The 22,451-nt window shown below is 53.5% G+C and overlaps 1 protein-coding gene across 2 annotated transcripts in view; it reads right to left on the bottom strand.

The window, feature by feature from the left end:
• The window catches only part of LOC105188716 (zinc finger protein castor homolog 1), an 84,097-nt gene that overhangs the window by 8,756 nt on the left and 52,890 nt on the right, over nucleotides 1-22,451 (bottom strand). For both annotated transcript variants that reach the window (XM_019843947.2, XM_025300844.1), the window contains exons 5-6: nucleotides 20,322-20,827; nucleotides 17,246-17,309 (exon numbers count right to left, since the gene is read on the bottom strand). In XM_019843947.2, the coding sequence (XP_019699506.1) occupies nucleotides 17,246-17,309; nucleotides 20,322-20,827 (570 nt within the window). The remainder of the gene's footprint in view (nucleotides 1-17,245; nucleotides 17,310-20,321; nucleotides 20,828-22,451) is intronic.

Below are 22,451 nucleotides of genomic sequence, written 5' to 3'. Positions count from 1 at the left end.
GGCGACAGCCTCTGCGAGACAGGGGAAGGGAGTTTGAAATTTTCAAAAAGGCCCGAACCTGAAAAGACCCCGTATTTCAGGGTCGCCGGGGCTCTCTCCTTTTTTATCATTTAATCCGTGAGCCAGGCGAATAACCCTTTATACGAGCTATCGGGGTACCGCGCCGAAAACGGCTGCTGCCTCCGCGTCGTGCGTTTACGTGTGTACTGATCTCGTTTTCTCTCTTTTCCTCCCTCTCTCTCTCTCTCTCTCTCTCTCTCTCTCTCTCCCTCCTGCTGTACGCGTGTGCGTGTATGCGTGTACTTACACGTGCGCTCACACGCACGTGCAACACGCTCACGGAGGGGTTAATATGACCTACGAAACTGCGTGTTTGGATAATGCGTGGAGTACCCGCTGCGCGCGCCGATTCGTCGTCTTGGCCGCGGCGACCCTCATTGAACGCTTTTTCTTCTCGAGAGGTTCTAAATACCGGTGAAAAAAAAAAAGAAGAGAAATACGGTGGACGGGTACGGAGTGCCGGGCGTGCTCTCTCCCGTGCGTCGTCTGCCCCTCTAGCGCAACCCTTCTTCGATGGTCCTCGTCGCGACATTGTTTCCGGAAAAATGGCTTCGCGAATGGAACCGCCGACCAGATGCGATTTAATGACCCAGAATCAACGTTAGGGCCACTCGATAGCGATTGGGTAGCCGGGGCGGGCATTGCTGACGCGTGTAGACCGACGCACAAAGGCCAATTTCGTTTCGTTCTCGGCGCGCGCGCGCCGACGCGATCGCGATAACACGTCGGCTGCTTTCTCGGCGTAATAATCAAACAAAATAAATAATGGGAGAAGTCCCTCGACACACGGCCGAAAAATTGCTAACAAGAGCTGCCAAACGCAAGAGGCAAAACGCGCGATGAATATTGGCCTGGTAAAATATAATGAAATATATACGGAGGATCCAGCGAAGAGAAGATGTCTCGCGAGCGCGCGCGCGCGCGCCGCGCAAGAGGCCGACTTCTCCGGCAAAATTCGAGCGACTGCAGAAATGCAAAATCGTGCGGAACGTTGTTGGAAAACGTGGCGCGTATAATTCAATAATAGGTCGCCGTCCGTATACGCGCGCATCGATACCGATCATTTGTATTAATAAAAGTCAAGCGGCGGCCATCGGGAATGATGGATCTCTAGCGCCGAGTTCGAAAGCGAGCCAGGAGTATGTCGGCGCCGGCATCGGCGAAGAGTCACACAAAGGGAAAGAGCGGTTTGTGCAGTGAGGGGAGCGGAGAGTCGAGACAGAGAGAGAGAGAGAGAGAGAGAGAGAGAGAGAGAGAGAGAGATTGCCGAAAGAGAGAAAAGGAGAAAGTGAGTGGAAAGAGGAAGAGCGACCGACACTAAACTATTCTAAGATCCGCGAGAGAGTGTCGCGCGGACTTATTGTCTCTCTTTCTCTCTCTCTCTCTCTCTCTCTCTCTCTCTCTCTCTCTCTCTCTCTCTTGCCGCGAACGCGGTGTGGCGTTATTTCTGTCAAAATTACGTTATGGTCGCTATTCTCAATGTCCCGCACGCGTCCTGCCGCCATTCGTTTAGCACCTACTTCCTTTCTGCGTGGTCTGTTTCTCTCTTTTTTCCTCTTCTTCATCTCCCCCCGTCTCCCGCTCCATTCGTCGCGCTCTTCTTTATCCCTCGACTGTGCGCCTCCCGAGTGCTTTTTCTCCTTCATCTGCATCATCTTCTTCTTCTCCCTCCAATGCATTTTCTTCTTCTTCTTCTTCTTCTTCTTCTTCATCTTCTGCTACTCCTTTTTCTTCTCTTTTTCTTCTTCTTCTTCTTTCTCCTCCTCCTCCTCCTCCTCCTGCTCTTCCTCTTCTCCTTTTTCTTGTGCCGAGTGCGTTTCTCGGAGCAATAATCGTCGGATACCGGAATAAACGTTATTACACGGATTGCACGGTAAGGATGATGAATGCACACCGTAATCTCGTCAAAGAAAGAAGATCCGACATTTTTTTCGTCCCGAACAAACGGCGAGGAAATTGCTCGTTTGTTGGGCGCTCTTTGGTGATAAGGCCCCGCGGAATGTTAAGTCTCGCGGATTTTCATCTTCTGAAATCCACTTCTGCCGCTCGCTCGCTCGCTCGTCCTTCGCTCTGGTAAATCATCGCGACGTTCGCTCTAACCGGTCCATTAGCCTCAGCGTGACAAAGCTTAATTCAAAACGCATTTCTGGAATAATTGGCGCCACAAAGAGATTGCCGTCATCCGTTTAGCACCTTCTTCGTTGGCGTGACGTCGCCGCGTTTCTTCTGGAGGCGCGCTTCCCTCTTCTTATTGCGAACGGACAGACAGACGCGGACGCGACCATTGGTCGTGTGAGTCGTCGTGGAATCATTCGGGACGAGAATAAACGTCATTATGGCCGTTCTCCCATTCGTGGCGAATGAGTTCATTATAATTAGTGCGCCCTCTTTACCGGGGGAGGTAGCGCGCGAGGTGACGACGGTGGAGGGGAAGAAAGGACGGCAGCCCTAAAATCTCCTCAAAGGCTCGGCTGCGCTCTCAATACGCCTTCGTGTTCGCCCTCGAGATGCGATTCCTCGGGGCGATTCGCCGAACACGAACCGGTCTCGAGATTCCACTAATTATTACAATCATCCAAAGACACTAAAAATTTGTATCGCGAGAACCTCGTAGGTTCCCCCTCGCGGAGAGAATAAGTCGTTCTCGTGGGAACTCCGAAGCTACACTTGACAACCGGGACTCACCACACCACGCTGGGACGCTGAAGAATCGTTCGACAAATGTGAGTGAAAAATGATTGATACAGTTACGTAGAAAGTTGGCGACTCTCGATACTAATGATACAGCAGGACTCCGGTCCCTCACCGTTCCCTGCTATTGTTTCCCCCCATCCCACCCCGCGCCGCGCACACGCTTAATGTTACCTTCCTTCGTCCAATCAACGTCAACGCTGTTAGCTTACGCAACCTCGACGATCTCGACGTAACGGCTCGAAGAAACGAGTACACGTGTCTTTCCCGTCGCGGTGCCGTGAGCGTTAACCAGATGCTTGCAGATGCGAGGCACCGACGTGATGATACCGCCTTGGGGATTTGCCGGAGCGCGAGCGAGTGACAATCTCGCGATTGCTTCGCCGGCGACACGCTCGTCGTCCTTCGTGACGATAGCGCTCTTTCGAAATCGGAAGGACGGTCGCGAGTGAAGGAGAGGGATCTCGCTCAGTCTGTCCTTTCGGGACGCGTGTCTTTCGTCAATAAAGCAGCGTGTCGCGCGGAAACACGCCCTCCCTTCCTCTCTTCCTTCCTTCCTTCCTCCCTTCCTTCCTACCTTCCATCGTTTTCGCTCTAGACGAGGGCGCGTTCGTTAATATCGCGCCGTGGCACTGATATCGCTTTACCCGCACAGTAAACGAACGTGGGGGGGAGAGGGGGGAGGGGGGAGGGGGGAGGGGTTCACCAGTCTCTTTTTCTTTAATCCAGCTCGCCCTCGTCCCGCCGGACGCTGTCGCGTATAGATTTTTCGGGGGCAGTATTACACGCGTACTACTTAATACACCCTCTTGCCCTCCCCGTCTCTACCGCCGCCGTCGCGCGCCCTTCTCGGCCCCTAGGAGACCCCTTGTGCAACCCCTTCCTTTTTAGAACGCCGCGAACCCTCTCTGCGCCCTTACTTATGACGGGCGTGTTAAATTTAACGAGGGAACGGTTGCCGGATGCCAAATATTCGGGCGCAATTTTTAAACTCCACGTACAAATAAGTCGTCCGGCCTGCCGCGCCGGAGAATAACTTCGGCGGAGCCTCCGCGGCGCGTTGTTTATTGTTTCGGATTGTTCCGCGCGCGCGCGCGCGCGCAACGAACGTTGTTCGAGATCGCTTTCGTCGCAAGGCAAGTGGCTTCGTCATTCTGAGATGGAACAATGCGCGATACCATCGGGACGGCGAAGTTAGCGTAGCAGGGTAGCGCGATTCCGAGTCGCGGCGCGCCGAGTCGAAAGTTCTCTCTCACTCCGGCGTCGCGCTCTCCGTACGCTCTTTGTCACCACAGCAGGTTTATTCGTCACTTCCGAACGACCGCGACGAGCAGAAGAAAAGAAGCTGGCCGAGGCGGACGATACGTGACGGAACGCTTTGTGGAACGCGGCGATCGCACGTAGCTGCGCGAGAGCTCTGATAACGCGAATGGGGGATTTTTTAGTATGTCGTTTTTGTTTTCTCGATCACACAGCCGGGTCACAAGGACGCGGATTCGAGTGAGTCCGTGTCGTCGTCGTCGTCGTCGTCGTCGTCGGTATATCCCCTCTATACCACAACGCATTCGGTTCCCACCTCCGGTCCCCTCGGTTTTACACTAAACGCACTCCCCCGTGCACTTAGCTGCGCGTAGGACGCGCAAAGTTTTTACGAGGGGAAACTCAGCGCGCGTAACATTGCGTCCGATAGAAGCGCGCGCAATCTACCCCCTCGCACAAACACATACACACACACACACACACACACACACACACGCGCGCGCGCTTCTTCTTTCGCTCCGCGAGCCCCGAAAATAAACAGAATCGAACCCTTTCTATAAATTCAAATAGCCGGAAGGGGAAACCGCGCCGCGCCGGCGGTGCCTCGCGAGCCTCTTCTTTGTTCGACCTTTTCGGAGAGTTTTCGACGAGCCCTACGAGCGCGAAACGCAACTCGCCACGGATCGGCGATCCGCTGTCAAAACAAGAAATTCGATGCCCGCGATCGAGAAAGAGAGAAGGAGAGAGGGAGAGAGAGAGAGAGAGAGAGAGAGAGAGAGAGAGAGAAAATCTCCCCGACAACGCACCACGGATCTTTATTCAGCGATTTTCCTGGCGCAGGGAGGGGGAGAGCGAAACGAGGTGGCGATGAGAGAAAGAGAGAGAGAGAGAGAGAGAGCAAAGGGGGATCGGCGTCGGGGAAATTTATCAATATCGGAGGTCGCGATGAAACATCGGGAAACCCGATTACCCTCATTGGCGGCTGTGTAAGGTCAAAGGGAGGCGATTTGTCGCAGCTCTCGGGAGCTGTGGAAACATCGCAGGCGCGCGGGCGATGGGACTGAATGATGACGTATTTAATCGAGAGAAAATCGCGAGGAAATCTCTATTCGCGCCGCGTCCGAAGTCGCCGCCGAGAAGTGCACGCAGCGGAGTCGCGCTGAAAATGTACAGTCGCGCGGCGCGAGTCGACCCACCGTGGCGTGGATTCGCGATCCGCACCATTGACGTTTTATTTATCGCCGTCAGTCCAATAAAGTTGACATCGACTGCTAATGATCAATGTAATACCGGCGCTTTATTTGTTCCGCCTGCTGATCATGTAATCCTCCGCTGCGCCGTGCTGCGTAAGACCAGATTAGCGTTAATCATTTCGTGTTAGCTTTCTAGAATTAAGTCCTCCTTTCACTCGCCTTCGCTTCGGCCTGCTCGCTCGGCGGCGTCTGTGGCAAAACGACCACGACGTTCATCCGTCTTCATCTGTTTCGAATTCGTAGCGCGAGCGTGCCGCGCGCGATAAACAAGAACTATACTGTGCGCGGTGCCAACAACGTCGATCACGGTGGCAACACAGTGGTCGGTTATCTGTCCGCGTTAATATGTACTGGACTCGCCAATAAACAATTTCATTTCCACGGGGGCAAATTATGAAGCGCGCGCGCGCGCGCGCGCGCGAACGAGCGCGAGCGCGAGAGAAAGAGAGCCTCGCGCACACAACGGCTGCTCTCAGTTTCATATTTCTCGCGGGCTGTTTTTTTGTTTTCTCGCCGCGCGGCCATATTGGCTGAGAAAAGCGCGCTCGAGCCGGCGCGACTCGGGCGCGCGCGGGCACGAGCTCGTTAACGGAAATTTACGACAAACTGGGCACAACGAGCCCGGTCGGTCTCTATGGTGTATCACACGTTATATGCCCGCGAAAGGCATCCTCGCTGCGCGCGAGAGAGGGAGAGAGCGAGCGAGCGAGCGAGAGAGAGCGTGCGCGAGCGAATACGCGTGACGATTTTTCTCTTATCCGCGCCGGCTACGAAGCATTTCGAAGTTTTACAAAGTACCGCACAGCGGCCCGTGATTTACGAGATCGCGTATCCAATAACTTTGAATATTCTCCGGGCGCGGTTATATGACTGTTAGCTTAACAAGGCGGTTAGACGAGCGCGTAACGAGCGCGGACTACTATTAAGCGCGCGCCACTATTTTCCATCGACGCCTGAGAGACTGGCTCGCCAAGAATTACGGACATCTTTTTCCGCTTCTCTTTTCTCCTGCCCTCCCTCCCTCCCTCCCTCCCTCCCTCCCTCCCTCCCTCTCTCGCGGGGAATGTTGAATAATGTCCGGGAGCGCGAATCGACGCGCGTTGAACTTTATTTAAAAATTATCCCGCTGAAAGGTCAAGTGCGCCAAAGCGGTACGGCGGACTTTTGCGGTCGTATGCTTCTTTCCGGCGAGCGATCGCGAGCAGAGAAAATTACAAACGACCGTATGGTATTCGATCGATAACACCTCTGAGAGATCAAAGTTCGATCCTTCATTAATTCAGAATAATGTATTGCGTACTTTGACGCGTCCGATAGCTCGTGGCTCGAATGTTCTTCCGCCGAAAGCGGCGCTCCGAGGAACGGCTCGTCGATCGGCTATTTTTCAACCGAGCCATTGGCAGCCCGCTCGATTTCGAAAGACCGAGAGTCACCGCGACGGCGGGGTAATTAAATTTAGAATATTTTTTAAATTTCTCCGATTCTCTCTCTCTCCGCTCGCATGATTTGGCACGCGTCGCTATCGTCTTCGCCTCGTCGCGCGTGCACGCAAAGAGGGAGAGAGAGGGAGAGAGAGAGAGAGAGAGAGAGAGAGAGAGAGAGAGAGAGAGAGGGAGAGAGGGAGAGAGAGAGAGAGAAAGAGAGAGGTATAGAGAGGTGCAAAGAGTGAAGGAGAAAAAGGGGCAGGAACGTTTTCCGACATTCTTCTCACAATAGAAAATTCACAGACAGTGCCGTGCCGATGTACCGTCGATATACACAGACGAAAGCAGGCTGGAAAATTCTTCCATCAACTGAATCTGTACGTAAAGCAAGAAGCGATTGTCGAAAGATGACGGAGCAAATCTTGACGAAGATTTTCCTCCGGATGGATATCGCTGAATGCACTTGCTATCGATAATTATACTCGACGTATCTATCGGCTTATCGATATCGCTGTAATACAAAGATAGACTTATGTATTGTTTATCGGTGAATGCTCGACGATCCGTACGAAAAACTCATCTCCGCGTGCAACCCCTTTCACACACGGCCCTGACCCTCCGGGCCTCCCCGGCCGTTTTAGTTTGGCCTAGCGCTAAAACAATCGGCGACTTCGTGGTCTTGGTCTCGACCCTCTTCGACCCTCTCCCTCCTCTCTTCTTCCCTCTCTTTCTCTCTCGTTCTCTCTGTCTTTCCCCCGATGCATCTCTCTCTCTCTCTCTCTGCGTCTTTCTCTCCCCTTTCTCCTTCTCTTTCTCTTTCGCCCGGTCGTTTCCATCGCCGGTGCTCTCGCACGGACGCTGCTTCTCCTTTTTCTTGCTTTTCGCGTCAAGCGCGAAATAACAGACGGACGCACCGGTGGAGTCTGAGGGGGCGCGAAGGGGGCCGACGGAGAAGGAAGAGAGAGTCGAAGAGCTAACTCGAATTACTAAAACGCCGAAGAGGCAACGAGCTCCTCCGAGCGGGTTACGGCGAAGAGCGCGGCGGCAAGAGCCGAGACACGAGGGAGGAGAAAAGGTCTATTTATTAACGACGACGAGCGCTCGACCGGGAGTCTGCGGTTTTCTTCGTTCTCGGGGAAAAGCCCGAGCGCGATCGCCGGGCGATCGCGAGATCGCGATTCGCCGAGCGGAAAAACAACACGCGCAGTAAACGCGCGAGAGCAGCTCGTCGCAGCTCGTTTTTTCTCTCCTTTTCGATCGTTTCTTTTTTCTTCTTCTTTTTTTTTTCTCTTTTCTTGACGTCGGGCGAAACGGTCTCACGCTCATTACGGTATCTCGATATCCAGATCCAAATAAAGCGAGCGGCAATAATCGGGCGTTATTCGCGACAAGGCGACGAGTGAAAAGAAACAAGAAGCATCGCGGGGAGAGAAGACGGAAGCGGAGGCGCACGATCGACATCTCATCGCGGCGTTCGAAAATAAATCGCAGCTCGTAAATCTGTCCGCGCGTCTCTCACTTTGTAATCGGACGTTGAAAATGGGAAGAATTAATTGCGGACACGTTGGCTATAATGTTTCGCCGTGTATAACGAACTTGTACGGCCCATTACGAGCGAGGACTCCGACGACGACGAACGAAGCACGCGGCGACGAGGAACGAGACGCAATAACGCGACACAACGCAGAACGGTGGAAACGCGAAACGTTCTTGCGAAGAGAAGAGTCGCTTCTTCGTCCTCGTCCTCCTCCTCCTCCTCCTCCTCCTCCTTCTTCACCATCACCCCAGAGAGGCGCGTGTTCCTTTCGATCTTTTTTTCGTCTCCTCTCTTCTTTCGCGTTCTCCGCGATGCTCCCCCCCTTCCCTCGGCCCCCTCTTCCCCGCAGCGGCGAGCGCTTCGTTTCGTGATTATATTCTCGAAATAGTCAACCGGATGCCGGCCGACGATGCGCCCGCGGATATTCCGTATATTTCGGGAGACCCTTTTTTCGTGCACGAGAAAGACGCGAGTGGCGGAAGACCGCGGACGCGCGGAGACGATCCGAAGACCTCGGCGCGAGTCGTCTGAAGTTCCGATCTGAGCCGCGGATTATTTCGAGCAAGGGGTTGGAAACTACAAAGAGACGGTAGAGCGCGCGACGCAACGCGAGGGAGGCGAATACGAACAACGATCATTTGTACGAAGAAATGAAATTCGCCGCCCGGGGTCTCGCACCCCGAGAGTTCTCCAGGTGGATCTCACGACGACGACGACGACGAAGGCGCGACAACCGGCTCATCCCCGCGTCGCTCGCGTCGGTCCGCTCGCCGTTCTATTGAGCTCGTCGAAATTGTACCGGTTTCATACCGGTGATTTGCACAGTCGGAGACACGAACGCTCGGACACGGCCGAGGAAGACAACGCGGTAGAAGAAGAAGCGTCCGGTCGTCTCGTCGCGTCGCGAGTGCGTGCTCCGAGAGGGTGCTGACGAGCTGCCGTCTCGTTGCCGGACGAGTGATTGATCAACGATCGGACCCGAGGGACACACCGTGTAATTTTCTCGGCGCGAGTCTACTTTCGAACTCGTCGGCGATGATTAAGAGTCATCCGTCGGCGATGTCTTCATTTTGCGGCAAACGGTGAAGGGCTTCGCGGACCGTTCGACGACGTCTAACTAGAGTAACGTCGTACGTACACACACACACACACGCACACAGAGAGAGAGAGAGAAAGAGAGAGAGAGGAAGAGGGGGAGGGAGAGAAGCGCTCGGCCGAGTGTTCGAAATTTGTAGCTGTAAACCGTGGATTATTAGAGTTGGAGCCATTATCGATTCGATACGGCTTCCATGCGGTTTCATAAATCTCTCCGCGCTATCGACGATCGATAGCTCTCGCGGAGGAGGAGAGTCCGCGCTCCTAGCGTTACGTTAAAATTCCAATTGTTCCGAGTTACTGCCGCGCGCTCACGAAGTTCGCACGAGATAAGAGGGATTATATGGCGCGCCGGCGGGATTGGATTATGCCGTTTCGTTGCCGATTCTAATTTCGTGCGGATAATCCGATATAGCCGATATGAGTGTATAGGCCGTGTTTCTTGGCGACCGAAAAATCGCGAAACGACGGCCAAGAAAGAACGAGGACGTGTGGCGACGACGGCAGCGACAGGGGGTGCGGAGGAGACCGTCGGGGGAGAGTCCGTCGAGTCCGATCGAGCAACGATGGATTCCTGAGTTTCGAGGACGGCATGCGATTGCCAATAGCTGTTTCCCGATACGAACCGATCGGGGCCAATCGCGCGCGGCCCCACAACGTCATGCGACATTCGCCGTCCGTTTCGCAATTCCCTTTTTGAACCGGCCATTTTTATCGTCGATTGGGCCACTCTTTTATCCGCTGGCTGCTCCCCGTCGCGCGCTCGCCGCAAGCACGAAAGTGTCGAATCGCGTTAATTAAGACGGCGGCGCGGCGGCCGCCCGGCGATTAACGGCGTGTCGATCGGAAGGTTGCGGCGCGAAGGAAGAATCGGCGGGATTAAAAATTTGCGTGAGATCACTCGGGGCTCATTTCCCGTAACGACGTAAATGACACGTTGCGCGAGGAGGAGGAGGTGATGAGCGCGCGGGGGGATCTTTCGCCACGGATTCTCGCGATCATCCGGCGCGCGCGCGCAAAAAACGAGCGTAAACGAGCGGAGATTCGGAGAGAGAATCCTGAGCCGTGGGGCTCCTCCGCCCCACTCTACGAGTCCTCGCTCTATTAATTAGCCCGCGGCAGCCCGCTCGCTCTGCCCGCCTCGAGAGATCCCTCCCTCGCTCTCCGTTAATTTACTCCGCGAGCGTATTTTATTTTTCGCAAGGGTCCTAAGTCCGCGCATCTCCCGGTCCCCCTCCCCCCTCCGCCCCCTCCATCCCTGGGTCTCTGGAACCAGCTCTATTAATTAGCCCAGGCCCTTTTTTCCCCCGCGCGAGACTTCGCAAGATCCGTCGAATCCGACTCGAGCGGGGAAACGGCCACGAGTTGGCGGACAAGGCGCTTGGGAAGAGAGGAGGAGGGGCAGCAGAGACGCCGAAATTCCGGAACCGCAAAAAGGCCGGCGGAGATATTAATACTTTATCCCGGCGGCGGAGCGAGAGGTTGCGCGCGGTATTGGCGCAAATCTCATTAGCGGAGAGCGCAGACTCGCGGAGCGTGTTGCGTTAACGGTATATTAACACGCTCGCGTGTAGCCTTCGCTTTCTCGAAGAAGCTTACCGTGTACGTTTGAACTGTGGTAATCGCTCCGCCGCGCTATCAGTGCGCAATCGGTTCTTTCGATCTCACCTGATCACGCTGCTCACCTTCGCGATACTTCAACACCGGCGACTAAGCATTCCGCGATGCCCCAGTTTTTGCGGAAATGGGAGCGCCGTGCGCGTAAAACACGGCCGTTTGCGGAAAAATGTCTTTCTTCTGCCACCTTCCGTCTCGATAGCATCGGGACGGCACGTAAACGGCACGGAACGGAGCGGAGCGGAGCGGAGCGGACGAAGAAAGGTGGAATCGCGGCTTCGAGGGCCCCGAGGGGGATCGAAGGGGGCGAGGGAGGGTTCGACGGGACGGTTGGTTGGTGGTAGAGCGAAAAATGAGGGACGACATTCCGTCTGTGTACCGATGCATTTCGGTGACCGTCGGGACATCCTTTTAATGCGACGCTCGCGATTCCGCAGGAGGGAGGAAATTAATAAAAAGTTGAGGAACGATAAATTAGGCCGGCGATGGGACGACGCGAGAAAACCTCGGCGGCCCAGGGGGACGGCAGCGGGGGAGACAGCTCACCGCTGGCGATCTCGGCGGCGACGAAGACGGGGGAGCCGGAGTCGAGAGAGCGATAATAAATTTCAAATATAAATAATAAAATTTTTCGTATCTGTTTGTCTCTCTCCTCTTCTTTGAGCTGCGCGCTGCGCTGCTTTTTACCGGACAGCGCGGAGATCGACACGACGACGACGACGACGACGACGACGACGACGACGACGACAACGGCGACAGGCAGGAGGATGACGGGCGCGTTGCGAGAATGCCTGGGACCACGAATTACGGCGAACATTGTTTGCGTCTCCGACGACGAAATTGGCCATTGTCTCGGCGGGTCTAGGTGAACCGCGCGATCGTTACCGCGAGTACGCAATGACAGAAACGCGCGCCTTTATCGCGTCGTATCGAGAAATCCCACGCCGTCGCGAACAATGAACGCACTGTTGATACCGCGCGACGACAGAAGGATAAAAGGAGGAGGCGCATGGTTGTCCAATAATTCGATAAAGCGGGACACCGCGAGAGAGAGAGAGAGAGAGAGAGAGAGAGAGATCGACGACGCAGGTAGTATACCTGCCGTAATTCACCTGTCAAATATTTATTCAACGGTTAATTCGCAAAGTTTCAACCCCTCCGGAGCGTGGCGGAGCGCGCGTGCAAATTCGTTTAAAAAGTTCCGAACGAACCGTGAAATTCGTTTTCCTCTCCGTCTCCCTCGCCGCTCCCTTTCACCGCGCGTATCGCTTTTTAATGGCATTTCTTCAAGGCTAACGGTCGTCCGCGAGAGAAGCGAGCGCGGCAGCGATCGTCCGTCAGCGCAATCGCGCGTCGTTCAATTCCGGATAATGAAATCGAATCCGCTTAAACACGAGCTAAGATTAGCGCACTCGCTCGCTAATCGCTCGCCCCGCAAACGAACAAATCAAATGCTTTACCGTTCCTTGCGAGAAAAATAATAGATTACACTCGCGCCGCGTCGAATTTACATACATTTACAAATCATACATCAAACGCGTATTTAATTATTCCTTACCGCCGAGTGTAAGCGAAGCGTGTAAGCTCGTCTCGGCAATAGAGAAAGATTTCTTCTCAGCCTTCCAATTCACAGCTTCAAAGAAACTATTTCTCCCGGAGAACAATTTCGCAACAGAAACAGAAAGAGAGACAGAGAGACAGAGAGACAGAGAGACAGAGAGACAGAGAGAAAGAGAGAGAGAGAGAGAGAAATCTACGTCATTCCTTAATTTAATAATTTTCAATACATAATCGCAGGACTACAACGCGCCGATGATTCAGCGGCTCTATACATATTAATGTACGCTTCCTACGACAACGGTGTGCGGCTTTCGCAATCGCCCGAAATTGCTTCCCGAAAAGTATACGTACGTGAGGTGCTCGACGAGGAGAGAAAGAGTCAGATAGAGAGAGAGAGAGAGAGAGAGAGATTCTCCTCAACTTGCCGCGCGTCCCCAATCGCCCTCCTCGCCGCCGCTCTATGAACGGAAAGTAGAGGTCGCCGAGAGACTTGAACTCCTCTCGTAGCTTGAATCGTTGCACGTATGTGGATCCTGCGGCAGGTAATATAGGTGGGGGCGGTGGGTCGTTCCGCGGACGGAATGAGGGGCCTAACGGAGGTAGGGGGGAAAGAAAGCGAGGCTGGCCCCCGGAGGGCCCACAACCGGCACACTATATGCAGAGAGCGGTGCACCAGTTATTTATCGTAGCTCCCGTTTATGCTTTATTTGTTATTTGCCCGCTCTCGGCTGCCTGGCCAGACTGGCAGTTCGTGTAGGTAGGTATAGGTAGGTATAGGTACATACGCATCTTACGCCAGCACCTACACTGTCCGCTTGTTCCAGAGCCGCGACGATCCACGATAATGAATCTGTTTTGTGCAATTAGACGCGTTAAGGAAGCCGTTTAAATCACGGCACCGCCGCGCGCACTCCGCTCTCTCTCTCTCTCTCTCTCTCTCTTTCTGTCTCTGTCTCTCTCTCTTTCTCTCTCTCTCGCGTAGATAAAAATGTATTTCCAACGATTGTTCCCTTTCTCCCTGTCTCGTTCTCTTCCCCCTCTCCCCTCTTTCTCTTTTGTGCTCGCGCGCGGTCGTACGCGTCTTTAATCTCCCGCGAGATAAAAGGAAGAAAAAAGCGGGAAAGAATTATTCGGTCGCGCAACTCCGTTGCGATTTCAATACGATCTCGCACGCGCGCGCGCAGCGCGATGTAACGAGAAGTCGATAATTGGAACCGGTGGAAATATCGAGGTGAGCGGTTTTTTGCGCTATTAGCACTGTTGCTCTCTCAAGATTATGCGCGCCGACTAATTAAGCATTTCCCCTCGCGAGGCTGACAGATGCGGTCGTTAGGATTCGACGATGTCGATATTACTCGCCGGCCGCGGCGCGATAGCGAGCCTTAATTAAATTGTATTTGCACGAAATTGATGGCCGCAGATATCAACGAGGCCGTTAAGCTTCTTCGTAAACGTATGTCGAACAGGTGCAGACGAGCCGCGACGGCGCGGCGGCGTCGGCGTGCGTGACGCATGTACGACGGCGATAATTGTTTGAGGTCGTAAATTGTTATAATTAGTAAAGTCCAGCGTCTCTCCCCGAAGTAGAATTCGGAGGCCGTGAATTCGTGAGGCCGATATTGCATGCGGCCAGATCGGTCGGCGGAGCGCAGCGCCAACGCCGCACCTCGAACGCGGCACCTTCGTTCCCTCCCTTATTATCACATTTACATTACAGCGACAATGTTCGAGAGGATTCGCAACGAAAGCACAGACTGATATCAATCGCGAATTATCCGTCCGCTCGCTACGACTACGGGAGAGATTTATCGGAGACTAGTTTCGAAGTAGTGACTTACCGGCAGCGCACTTCTGGCAAATTTATGCCCACGACGAGTATGGCGGTCTAAGATATATCAATCCTCGAGCGAAAATCGAATTAACGATATTTATTAGTGGCCAGTGGGTTCGAGACACCAATCTCGAGATGACAAAGTGACGGCGATTCTGAAAAGTTCGTCCGTCCGCGGCACGGCCGTGTCGAGCGAGAGCGCGGCTTAACGGCCTAATGTTCGAATTACCAATCTCGCGCGCGAGCACGTTGCACGGTACACATATGTGTATCGTCGCCGTTGACGGTCATCCTTCCTCACGATGTAATGAAGGCACCTCGACGCAAGGTGGCCGCCGCGCGTCGGTGTCAAACGCGGAGAATTAAAAGGACGACGACGACGACGACGACGACGACCGACGGCGACGTATCGGGAGGGTACGAGGAGGGAAATAGGAGCGCATCTTCGGCGCGGTAGAGGAGGAGGAGGAGGAGGAGGAGAAGGTGATGAAGGAGGTGGAGAAGGAGGATGGGGCAAACGGGGGAGAGGGCAGGTCTGAAGGGAGGCAGACGGGAGAGGAGAGTCGAAGACACTGCGAGAAAGAGAGAATAATGCGTTAAAGCAGCAACCAGCAACTACTCTAATTGGCCACTTTGTCCATTTATTCGATTTATTTAAATTATGGGACAATTGACAGTAGGCATTCTATTTTTTAAATCTCCCCGGCCAACCGGCTGATTGGGCGAGATTGGCGTGAGACACTGGCCCCACAGATTCCCCAGTTGTGGGCTTAATCAGCTTTGATTGCTAGCATCTCTCTTTCTCTCTCTCTCTCTCTCTCTCTCTCTCTCTCTCTCTCTCTCTCTCTCTCTCCCTCTCGTCGAGAGTCCGTGTCTCTTTCTCTCGGCGTGTTTTCTTTCTCTTTCTCTTTCCGTGTACTCATACATCTACGGCTCTATCCTCCTCTCGCGCACACCCGCGTTCTCTTTCTCCCGTCGGCTCGCTTTGCCCCCCGTCCGTCTCTCCCTCCCCCAACTTGTCCCTCTCTCTCTCTCCCTCTCTCTCTCTCTCTCCTCTCTCTCTCTCCTCTCTCTCTCTCTCTCTCTCTCTCTCTCTCCATCTCTCTCCATCTCTCACCATCTCTCTCCATCTCTCTCGCTCCATCACTCTTTCTCCGTCTCCTTCCGATGTGTCTCGCTTAGCCGCGCGCGCGAACGACGTACAACGTACATTTTATTTTATTCCATTTCGTTGCAGATCCCACCACGCGTTTAATATCGTCCGGTCGGCGTCGATTGGCCGATCCGAAATTGTGGGAATATGTCACTGGACGAGAAAATCCGACGAGAGGCCGCCCACTCTCTCTTTCTCTACGCAACGTGCTCCCCTCACGTGTCTCTCTTCGTCCTGAACGCCGTGATTTCCGTCGTGGAATCTTTGCACGGCACTTACGCGCAATGCATTGCCGATCGCGGAGTCACGGAGCGTTCCCGAAGGAAATGAAGGTTCGTGTGTCGATGGAAAAAAAAGACGACGACGACGACGACGACGACGATGAGAGACGCGATCGGTCGTAACGCCAATATTTGTTTACGCGATACGAAATTCTAGTCCGTGCTCTGTCATCACGAGAAGCGGATGATGAATTTTACTCGAGCATCGCAGAGCGACGACGATTGGATCGCAGCAGTGTCCTTTACCGTGACCCTTTCACTTTGCAGACAATTAAGAAGCGGAACGAGGACAGAGCTCGCTTGAAAATTTGCGGGGATCCGGGATACGTGGTCGTTCGCTAAATATCGGGAGAAACGGCTGGAATCGACGAGTTTCTTTCGTCAACGCGGCCGAAGCAACCCCCCTCGAGCCGCCTCGTGGGAGCCGTTAGCACTCATCCCATTTCCTTGATAATTCCCATAATGCTGTGGGCGGATATTCCAATAAAGGGGGAACAGCCCCCGGGCACAAAACACTGAAAGCGGCGGACGGCCGCGATTCGTCAGGTTGCCCACGATTCACGGGTTCGCGAGGATCGAGGATCGAGACAAATAAAGGCCGTAGGGAGAGCCGACGGCGCTCGCCGGCTTACGTATAGCTTCAGATTTGTCACGTGGCGCGCGGGAATGCGCGATAATTACTCAAAGATGCGGGCCCACTGCGGGCGCGCACGTGGGATGCGATTTCTCTCTAGCCTGGTTCGCGCGCGCGCGCAGCGCATTATTAAACCTCGTCGGAAAATCGAGAGAAACAAACGTTGATTCTCGCAAAGAAGCGTTTTTACGTAGCTGCGGAATTCACCTTGGCGTTTAGAAGGGGGACGAGAAAATGGGTATTTCTCTTAGTTAGCAGCTCGACCGAAGCCTTTCGCGCGTGACGACAACCGAATAAAACTCTCGAAATAAACTTCCGCTGTCAATTTCGTCGCTTTCCCTTTCCGACGCGTGCGCGGGTGCCGCACGTTGGTACAATTGAGACGACCTTTCACTCGATGAAAAATTCGTCAGAGCGCTCTCCGCGCGCATCCGGCTGCTTCCGCGGCGAGAAGGCGCGCGCGCGCACGCGCGCGCATGGCTGCGGCTTTTGGCGAACGCGAACGCACATACCGATTATTTCTATCCCGACCGCCGTTAAAGGTCAAGCGTCGCCGCGTACGATCGACAACAATGTCTCCGTTCTAATCATAGGTTCGCTCAAACGGTCAACGCGGCCGATTACAAATTACCCGGTCTAACCAGATCGCGCGCGCGCGCGCGCGCGCGCGGCAGCGCGAGGTAAGTATCGCCGGCGAGTCTGCCGCTGTCTTTTTCCACTTGGGCCGTTCTTTCCTCGCCGCTTGTGTCTTGCTCGCGCGCACGGGCAGGGTCATCGAACGCGGTAGTCTCGATTCGAATCTAATTACGATCCCGATAATTCCGTCAGCGGGAGGAAATAGTAACTCACCGGAAACCTTCGGGTCAGCTGCCTCCACCTTCATCGCCGCCAGGCTCGCTATTGTCGGCGGTACCTAAAAGAAATACATTACGATGTACAATGCACTGGCGCGCTCAGGGCCGTATATATGCGAGAAAGCGGCGAGAGAGGCGAAAGGGGAGCCCCGTCGCCCACGCAGACGGCAGACGCGAGATGTTTCCGTAAACCTATCGCGTATCCGCGAAGGACTAGCAGTTCCGCCGACTAATCGCGTTATCGCCTCAGGTCCCGCTCGTAATGGCCGCGTAATATCCCTACGTTAAGCCCGCCGCTACCAAGTAATGAAATTACCCCACGGCCGGCATCGTGCCGCCTTAATTTCGGACAACTAACTCTCATCGACTCGCACATGCCTCTCGCAGCTCCGCGAGCTGATCTTCCGCTCTCGCCTCTCGCCTCTTCGCCACGGACGCTCCGATGAATGCCGAAATTAAAATCGGGAGACCTAAAAAAAGAGAGAGAGAGAGAGAGAGAGAGAGAGAGAGAGAGGCGGCCACTGGCCCGAAGGAGCGCACCCGCCGGTGCTCCTCGAGGAAACGACACTTGCCGGAAGCCCCATCGCGGTGCAAATTATTCGAATGCTGTACGATTTCCGAAGCCTTAGCTCTGAGATCCCGACCCCGCGACGTCGTTGAATTTATGAACCGATTGCTACATCGCCGTCGCCGTCGCCGTCGACGTCGACGTCCTGCCCGTTTTCCCTTCCTCAAGCCGCCGTCGAAAAATTACTTTCGACACCGAGATCGAGCGGAACGCGTGTGACTCGATTCTCTTGAAGTTGAGGAAGACACCCCCCTGGTCCTCATTGAAACTTCTGACAATCGTAAATTCATCAAAGGCCTCGAACTTGCCTCGCGCGCGCGCGCGCGCGCGTGTGGGAATAACTGACGTAATCCGAGTAATGCGTATAATTTCAGGCACGTGATACGAGTACGTGAATTCAACGACGCCGTGACGTGTCGTTGCATCATCGTGCACTCGATCGGGTTCTTTGTCCCGAATCATGAATTTCATTCCGCGGGCGAATCGCGAAGCGATCGAGCGTGCCCGGAACAATCGATTAATTCCGTCGAATCTAATAGAACTCGCCTCACGTACGTGACCATCGCGTTCCGTCGATTCTGCAATCTCTAATCGAACATTTATATTCCCTGTTCATAATTATCGTCAACGTTCCGCGCCCGGTATCGCGGGTCGCGCGTTGCGCGTGTACCGCGCATAACAATACCGGGCCCGATCTCGCCGCGAAAAAATTCACTTCGCGCGTGTCCCAAATTCGGCCATCCCCCCTCCCCCCCCCCAACCGCTTCATCTCGCGAAGGGGGGGGCGGCGGCGGCGGCGGCAGCGAAATCGGAAACGCGCCCTCGGCCGGGCGATACACACATTTCGAGTTGACGCTTCCTCCACACGTCAGCTCGCGCGAGCGAGCGAGCGAGCGAGCGGGGGGAGAGGAATGCACGCGAGGAGAAAACGCGAGCGTGAGGAAACGAATAGAAAATAATGTGCACTGTACGATGTACATAATGCGGACGTATGCACCGCGGCGGTGGGAGGGGGAGAGGGGGCCACGGGGGAGAAGCATGAGGGAACGAGAAGAAAGAAAGAAAGAAAGAGAAAAAGGTCGGAATGGGACACACACAGAGGTGGGGCGAAGAGTGCCGACGAGGAGGAAGAAGAGAATCGAAGAGGAGCGATAGAGAGACGAGGAGAGGGGTAACGATAAGAGAAAGAACGACGAGGGGGAGAGGAAAGGAGAGGGCACGCGGATGAAGGAGGAGGAGGAGGAGGAGGAGGAGGAGGAGGACGGAGGGAGCGGGGTTAGCGCTCGACGCGGGGAGAGAGACGCGAGGGAAGGGTGCACGCGAGAGAGTATAGAGGCATATATGAGAAAACAATAGAGCTGATTTGCAAACAATAGAATAACGTTAAGACTCGAGTATTATACGCCGTTGTTACTTCTTGTGCCATAACGCCGCGGCCGGAGAGCATATGCCCATTAATATTCAAAGGCGAAAATAATGTAAACGACACGACAAAAATCGGAGGAATAATTTCAATTCTCCCCGTATGGGATTCCACGGCAGCGATCCCATAGTCGGATCGTCGTCTCCGCGCGGTGTCTCCGCTTAGGCGTGCTGCAGCGGTGCCGCGGGCATTCGCCGGTCGCGAAAGCGCCGCGTCGTTGATAATGGAATTGCGATAACGAGATCGCGCCGACACTCGCTGAATATCGTCGGCGAACGTCTGCTCGACGGGATCTTCCGCGAAAACGCGCGCGTTTCCGAGCGCGCGCCGTGAAATTCGGAGGTCTCTCTCTATATTTCGAGATCCACCGGCGCGACGGATATTTTTACATCCTCCTTACGCGGAAATCTCTCGGCGGATATCGGAGGCCGCGGGGGACAGCGGAAAGAGTCGATGAATAATAAAAAAGGCACGGAGGTGTTCGACGAGGAAATGATGTCTAAGCGACGAGGTCCGTGTATCGGCTTTTATTGCGACGTATTATAACCGATTGTTCGTCGCGCACGATTCTGAGAACCTCTGGATTATTCTAGCACAATTAAGCTCACGCAGCTCCCGGTTGGTAACTTTACGATCTGACGATGTTGTCAAGAGTTGTCGGAATACGACGATGACTCATCGTCCGTATTGTTTTCGGACAGCCCGCGATCGTTTCTTCCTTGACGCAACCAACACCCGGCTCGACGCTACCTCAATTTTTACTAATCGTCCGATCATCGATGCCGGTGGCAATGTTGCGCGACTTCCGCGACCAGCACCACGAATTAACTCCGCTCAGTATCGCCGTCATTTCACCGTAACGCGACTGTCACTGTGGAGTACTACGAGAGTCCTTGAAAAGAAACAAAAAAAGAAAAATTGATGGACTTCGAACCGCGAGTAACACACTCGCGAGAGATTGTGTGTCTTCGCTGATTTGACTTTCAATCACGGCTGGAATAGGCTCGACGAGATGAGCTCCCACAAAAGCTGAAGGACCCGATGCCGAATTTATTTGTTCCGAAGAAAAGTTAGACTCACCCTGGAATCCTCGGGCTCCTCCCGCCGCACGTTCTGAAAGAGCACGCTGCCCATCTGAACCTGCAGATTCTGCTGCAGCAACTGCGCCAACTGAGGATTCTGCGACAGGATCGCAGGATTCTGCTGCAATAGTTGCGCCAGCGCCGGGTTCTGCACCAGTATTTGATTCAAGGACGAGTTCGCCATAGCGTGCAGGGAATGTTGCTGCTGTTCTTGCGACTGATGTTGTTTCTGCTGTTGCTGTTGCTGGTGTTGTTGGGGCTGCTGCTGGTGTTGCTGCTGCTGTTGCTGCTGCTGCTGTTGCTGCTGCTGTTGCTGCTGCTGCTGCTGCTGCTGCTGCTGCTGCTGCAGGTTCGGCGAATTCGCGTTTGACGTCTGGCAGGACTGCGACAGGTTGCCGATGGGTGGAATAGCACGTTGCGGACTTTGCGGGGTGTGCGGAGGCGTGGGTGGACTTCCGGGCGCCATGGAAGAGGCATCCTTTTCTTCCTTCACCTTCATCTTTCCTGCAACACAGAAGAGAGCGAAGTTTTCAGTACAATCCGTCGAATGTATTCTCATCGTAGTTGCGCAATAAAACACAACTTTGCTTACAACTTGCTCGATTGCGCGAAGTAGAAAGTACTAAGCGAATATTTGACGATCAACGTACACATTTCTATTTGAAATGTGAAAGAAAACTCGTTTCTCTTGTAATCTTGAGATAAAAATAGCGCATGGAAATGGAGTAGACGGAGCCGCGCGTGGCATCGATATTGTAGATTCAACGGTTTCACAATTAATGACGATGCCGTTTCGCTGTCGATAGCGCGCATTAATAATACGACCTTTTTCTCTCGCGAAATCCAAGGTGCGTGATGTGCATTGTTGAAGCCTCGGGAGTGGAGAAGTTGGACGAGCCAGTCGCGAGCGTGGATATATTAATGTTATCAAGACATTTTCACGGTTCTCCTCGAGGCCTAACGGGAGCCTAACGCGTAATATCATCGTAATAAAATATTATAGGTAGCTTGAGCTGCTCAAGCTGGTGGCATCTGCGACGAATGGCTTTTTCTTTTAAACGCTCGCACTCGTTCGTTTTTTTGCTCATATCGAGGAACGAATCGCCGCTGTGTCCTGAGCAAAATTCACATCTGTTCTCGATAAGAGGCAGACCTGTGATACAATTTGTCGAGCTGAAACACGAAAACTCTCCGCGCTCTGAAGATGCTCGGCTCTCTCGATAAGAAGCCTTGCGACAAACTCGCCAGCTATCGGTCGGCCAGTGATTGACCGAATTCATAATTAATTACTAATTACTAATTCGGATTATTATCTTCAATTACCGCTACGGCCAGAGACGTTGCTGTTTCGCGAGCATTGCTGTTCCAACTAACAAAAGGAGAGTTAATCGAACGAAATCTCGGAGAGCAGCGCGCGGTCGCTTCGAACTGCTCTCTACGAGCTCCTCCGCGCTTCACCTACCTATCTATCTCACGGATCTCTAAAGATCCTCTGGAGTTGTGATCTCCGCCGGAATATCGGCGAGACTGATTCTCCGGTTACTCAGGTTCTGCCGTGATTTCGGAAGTATCTTACAGAGGGGCGATGGGCTTCCGGATTGGTCCAAGGGTATACGAGGAATAAGCGGTGATCCCACGGGAGATGTGCGGTTGCTACCAGGTATTAAAAGGGAGACCGACCGCGCGCGGGGTGAGTTTTTTCTTAGGTTTCAAAGTCGTGAAATTGAGACGTCTCGATTGTGAAAGCCGCGTAATCGACTGCTAGCAGGTACATCTGCCGGTTGAACGGCAGATATATTCCTATGGGGAGGGGAATATATAAAAAGTTGATAATATCGCTGAATACCTTCTAAAATAGACCTCCATTACTTTGGAAATTTATCATATCATTTATTGTATAAGAACAAAAATATACCTTTTCTAATAAATTTTTTCTAATAAATTTAGTATAATCTTTCAATTCGCCGAAATATCTCGTGCTAGCAAACGGGATTTTATACACTGAGAAAAATATCCGAAATGTCCGATTGTTAATTTTGTCATCCGATTAAATACACCGGATATTTGGTCGGATAACGAAATTAACGATCGGGATATTCTGATATTTTTCTCCGTGTATGAATCGACC

The sequence above is a fragment of the Harpegnathos saltator genome, unplaced genomic scaffold (genome assembly GCF_003227715.2).
Source record: "Harpegnathos saltator strain DR-91 unplaced genomic scaffold, Hsal_v8.6 scaffold384, whole genome shotgun sequence".
Classification (NCBI taxonomy): domain Eukaryota; kingdom Metazoa; phylum Arthropoda; class Insecta; order Hymenoptera; family Formicidae; genus Harpegnathos; species Harpegnathos saltator.
The sequence above is the reverse complement of the archived record's forward strand: the minus strand, read 5'-3'. Positions and strand labels throughout refer to the sequence as shown.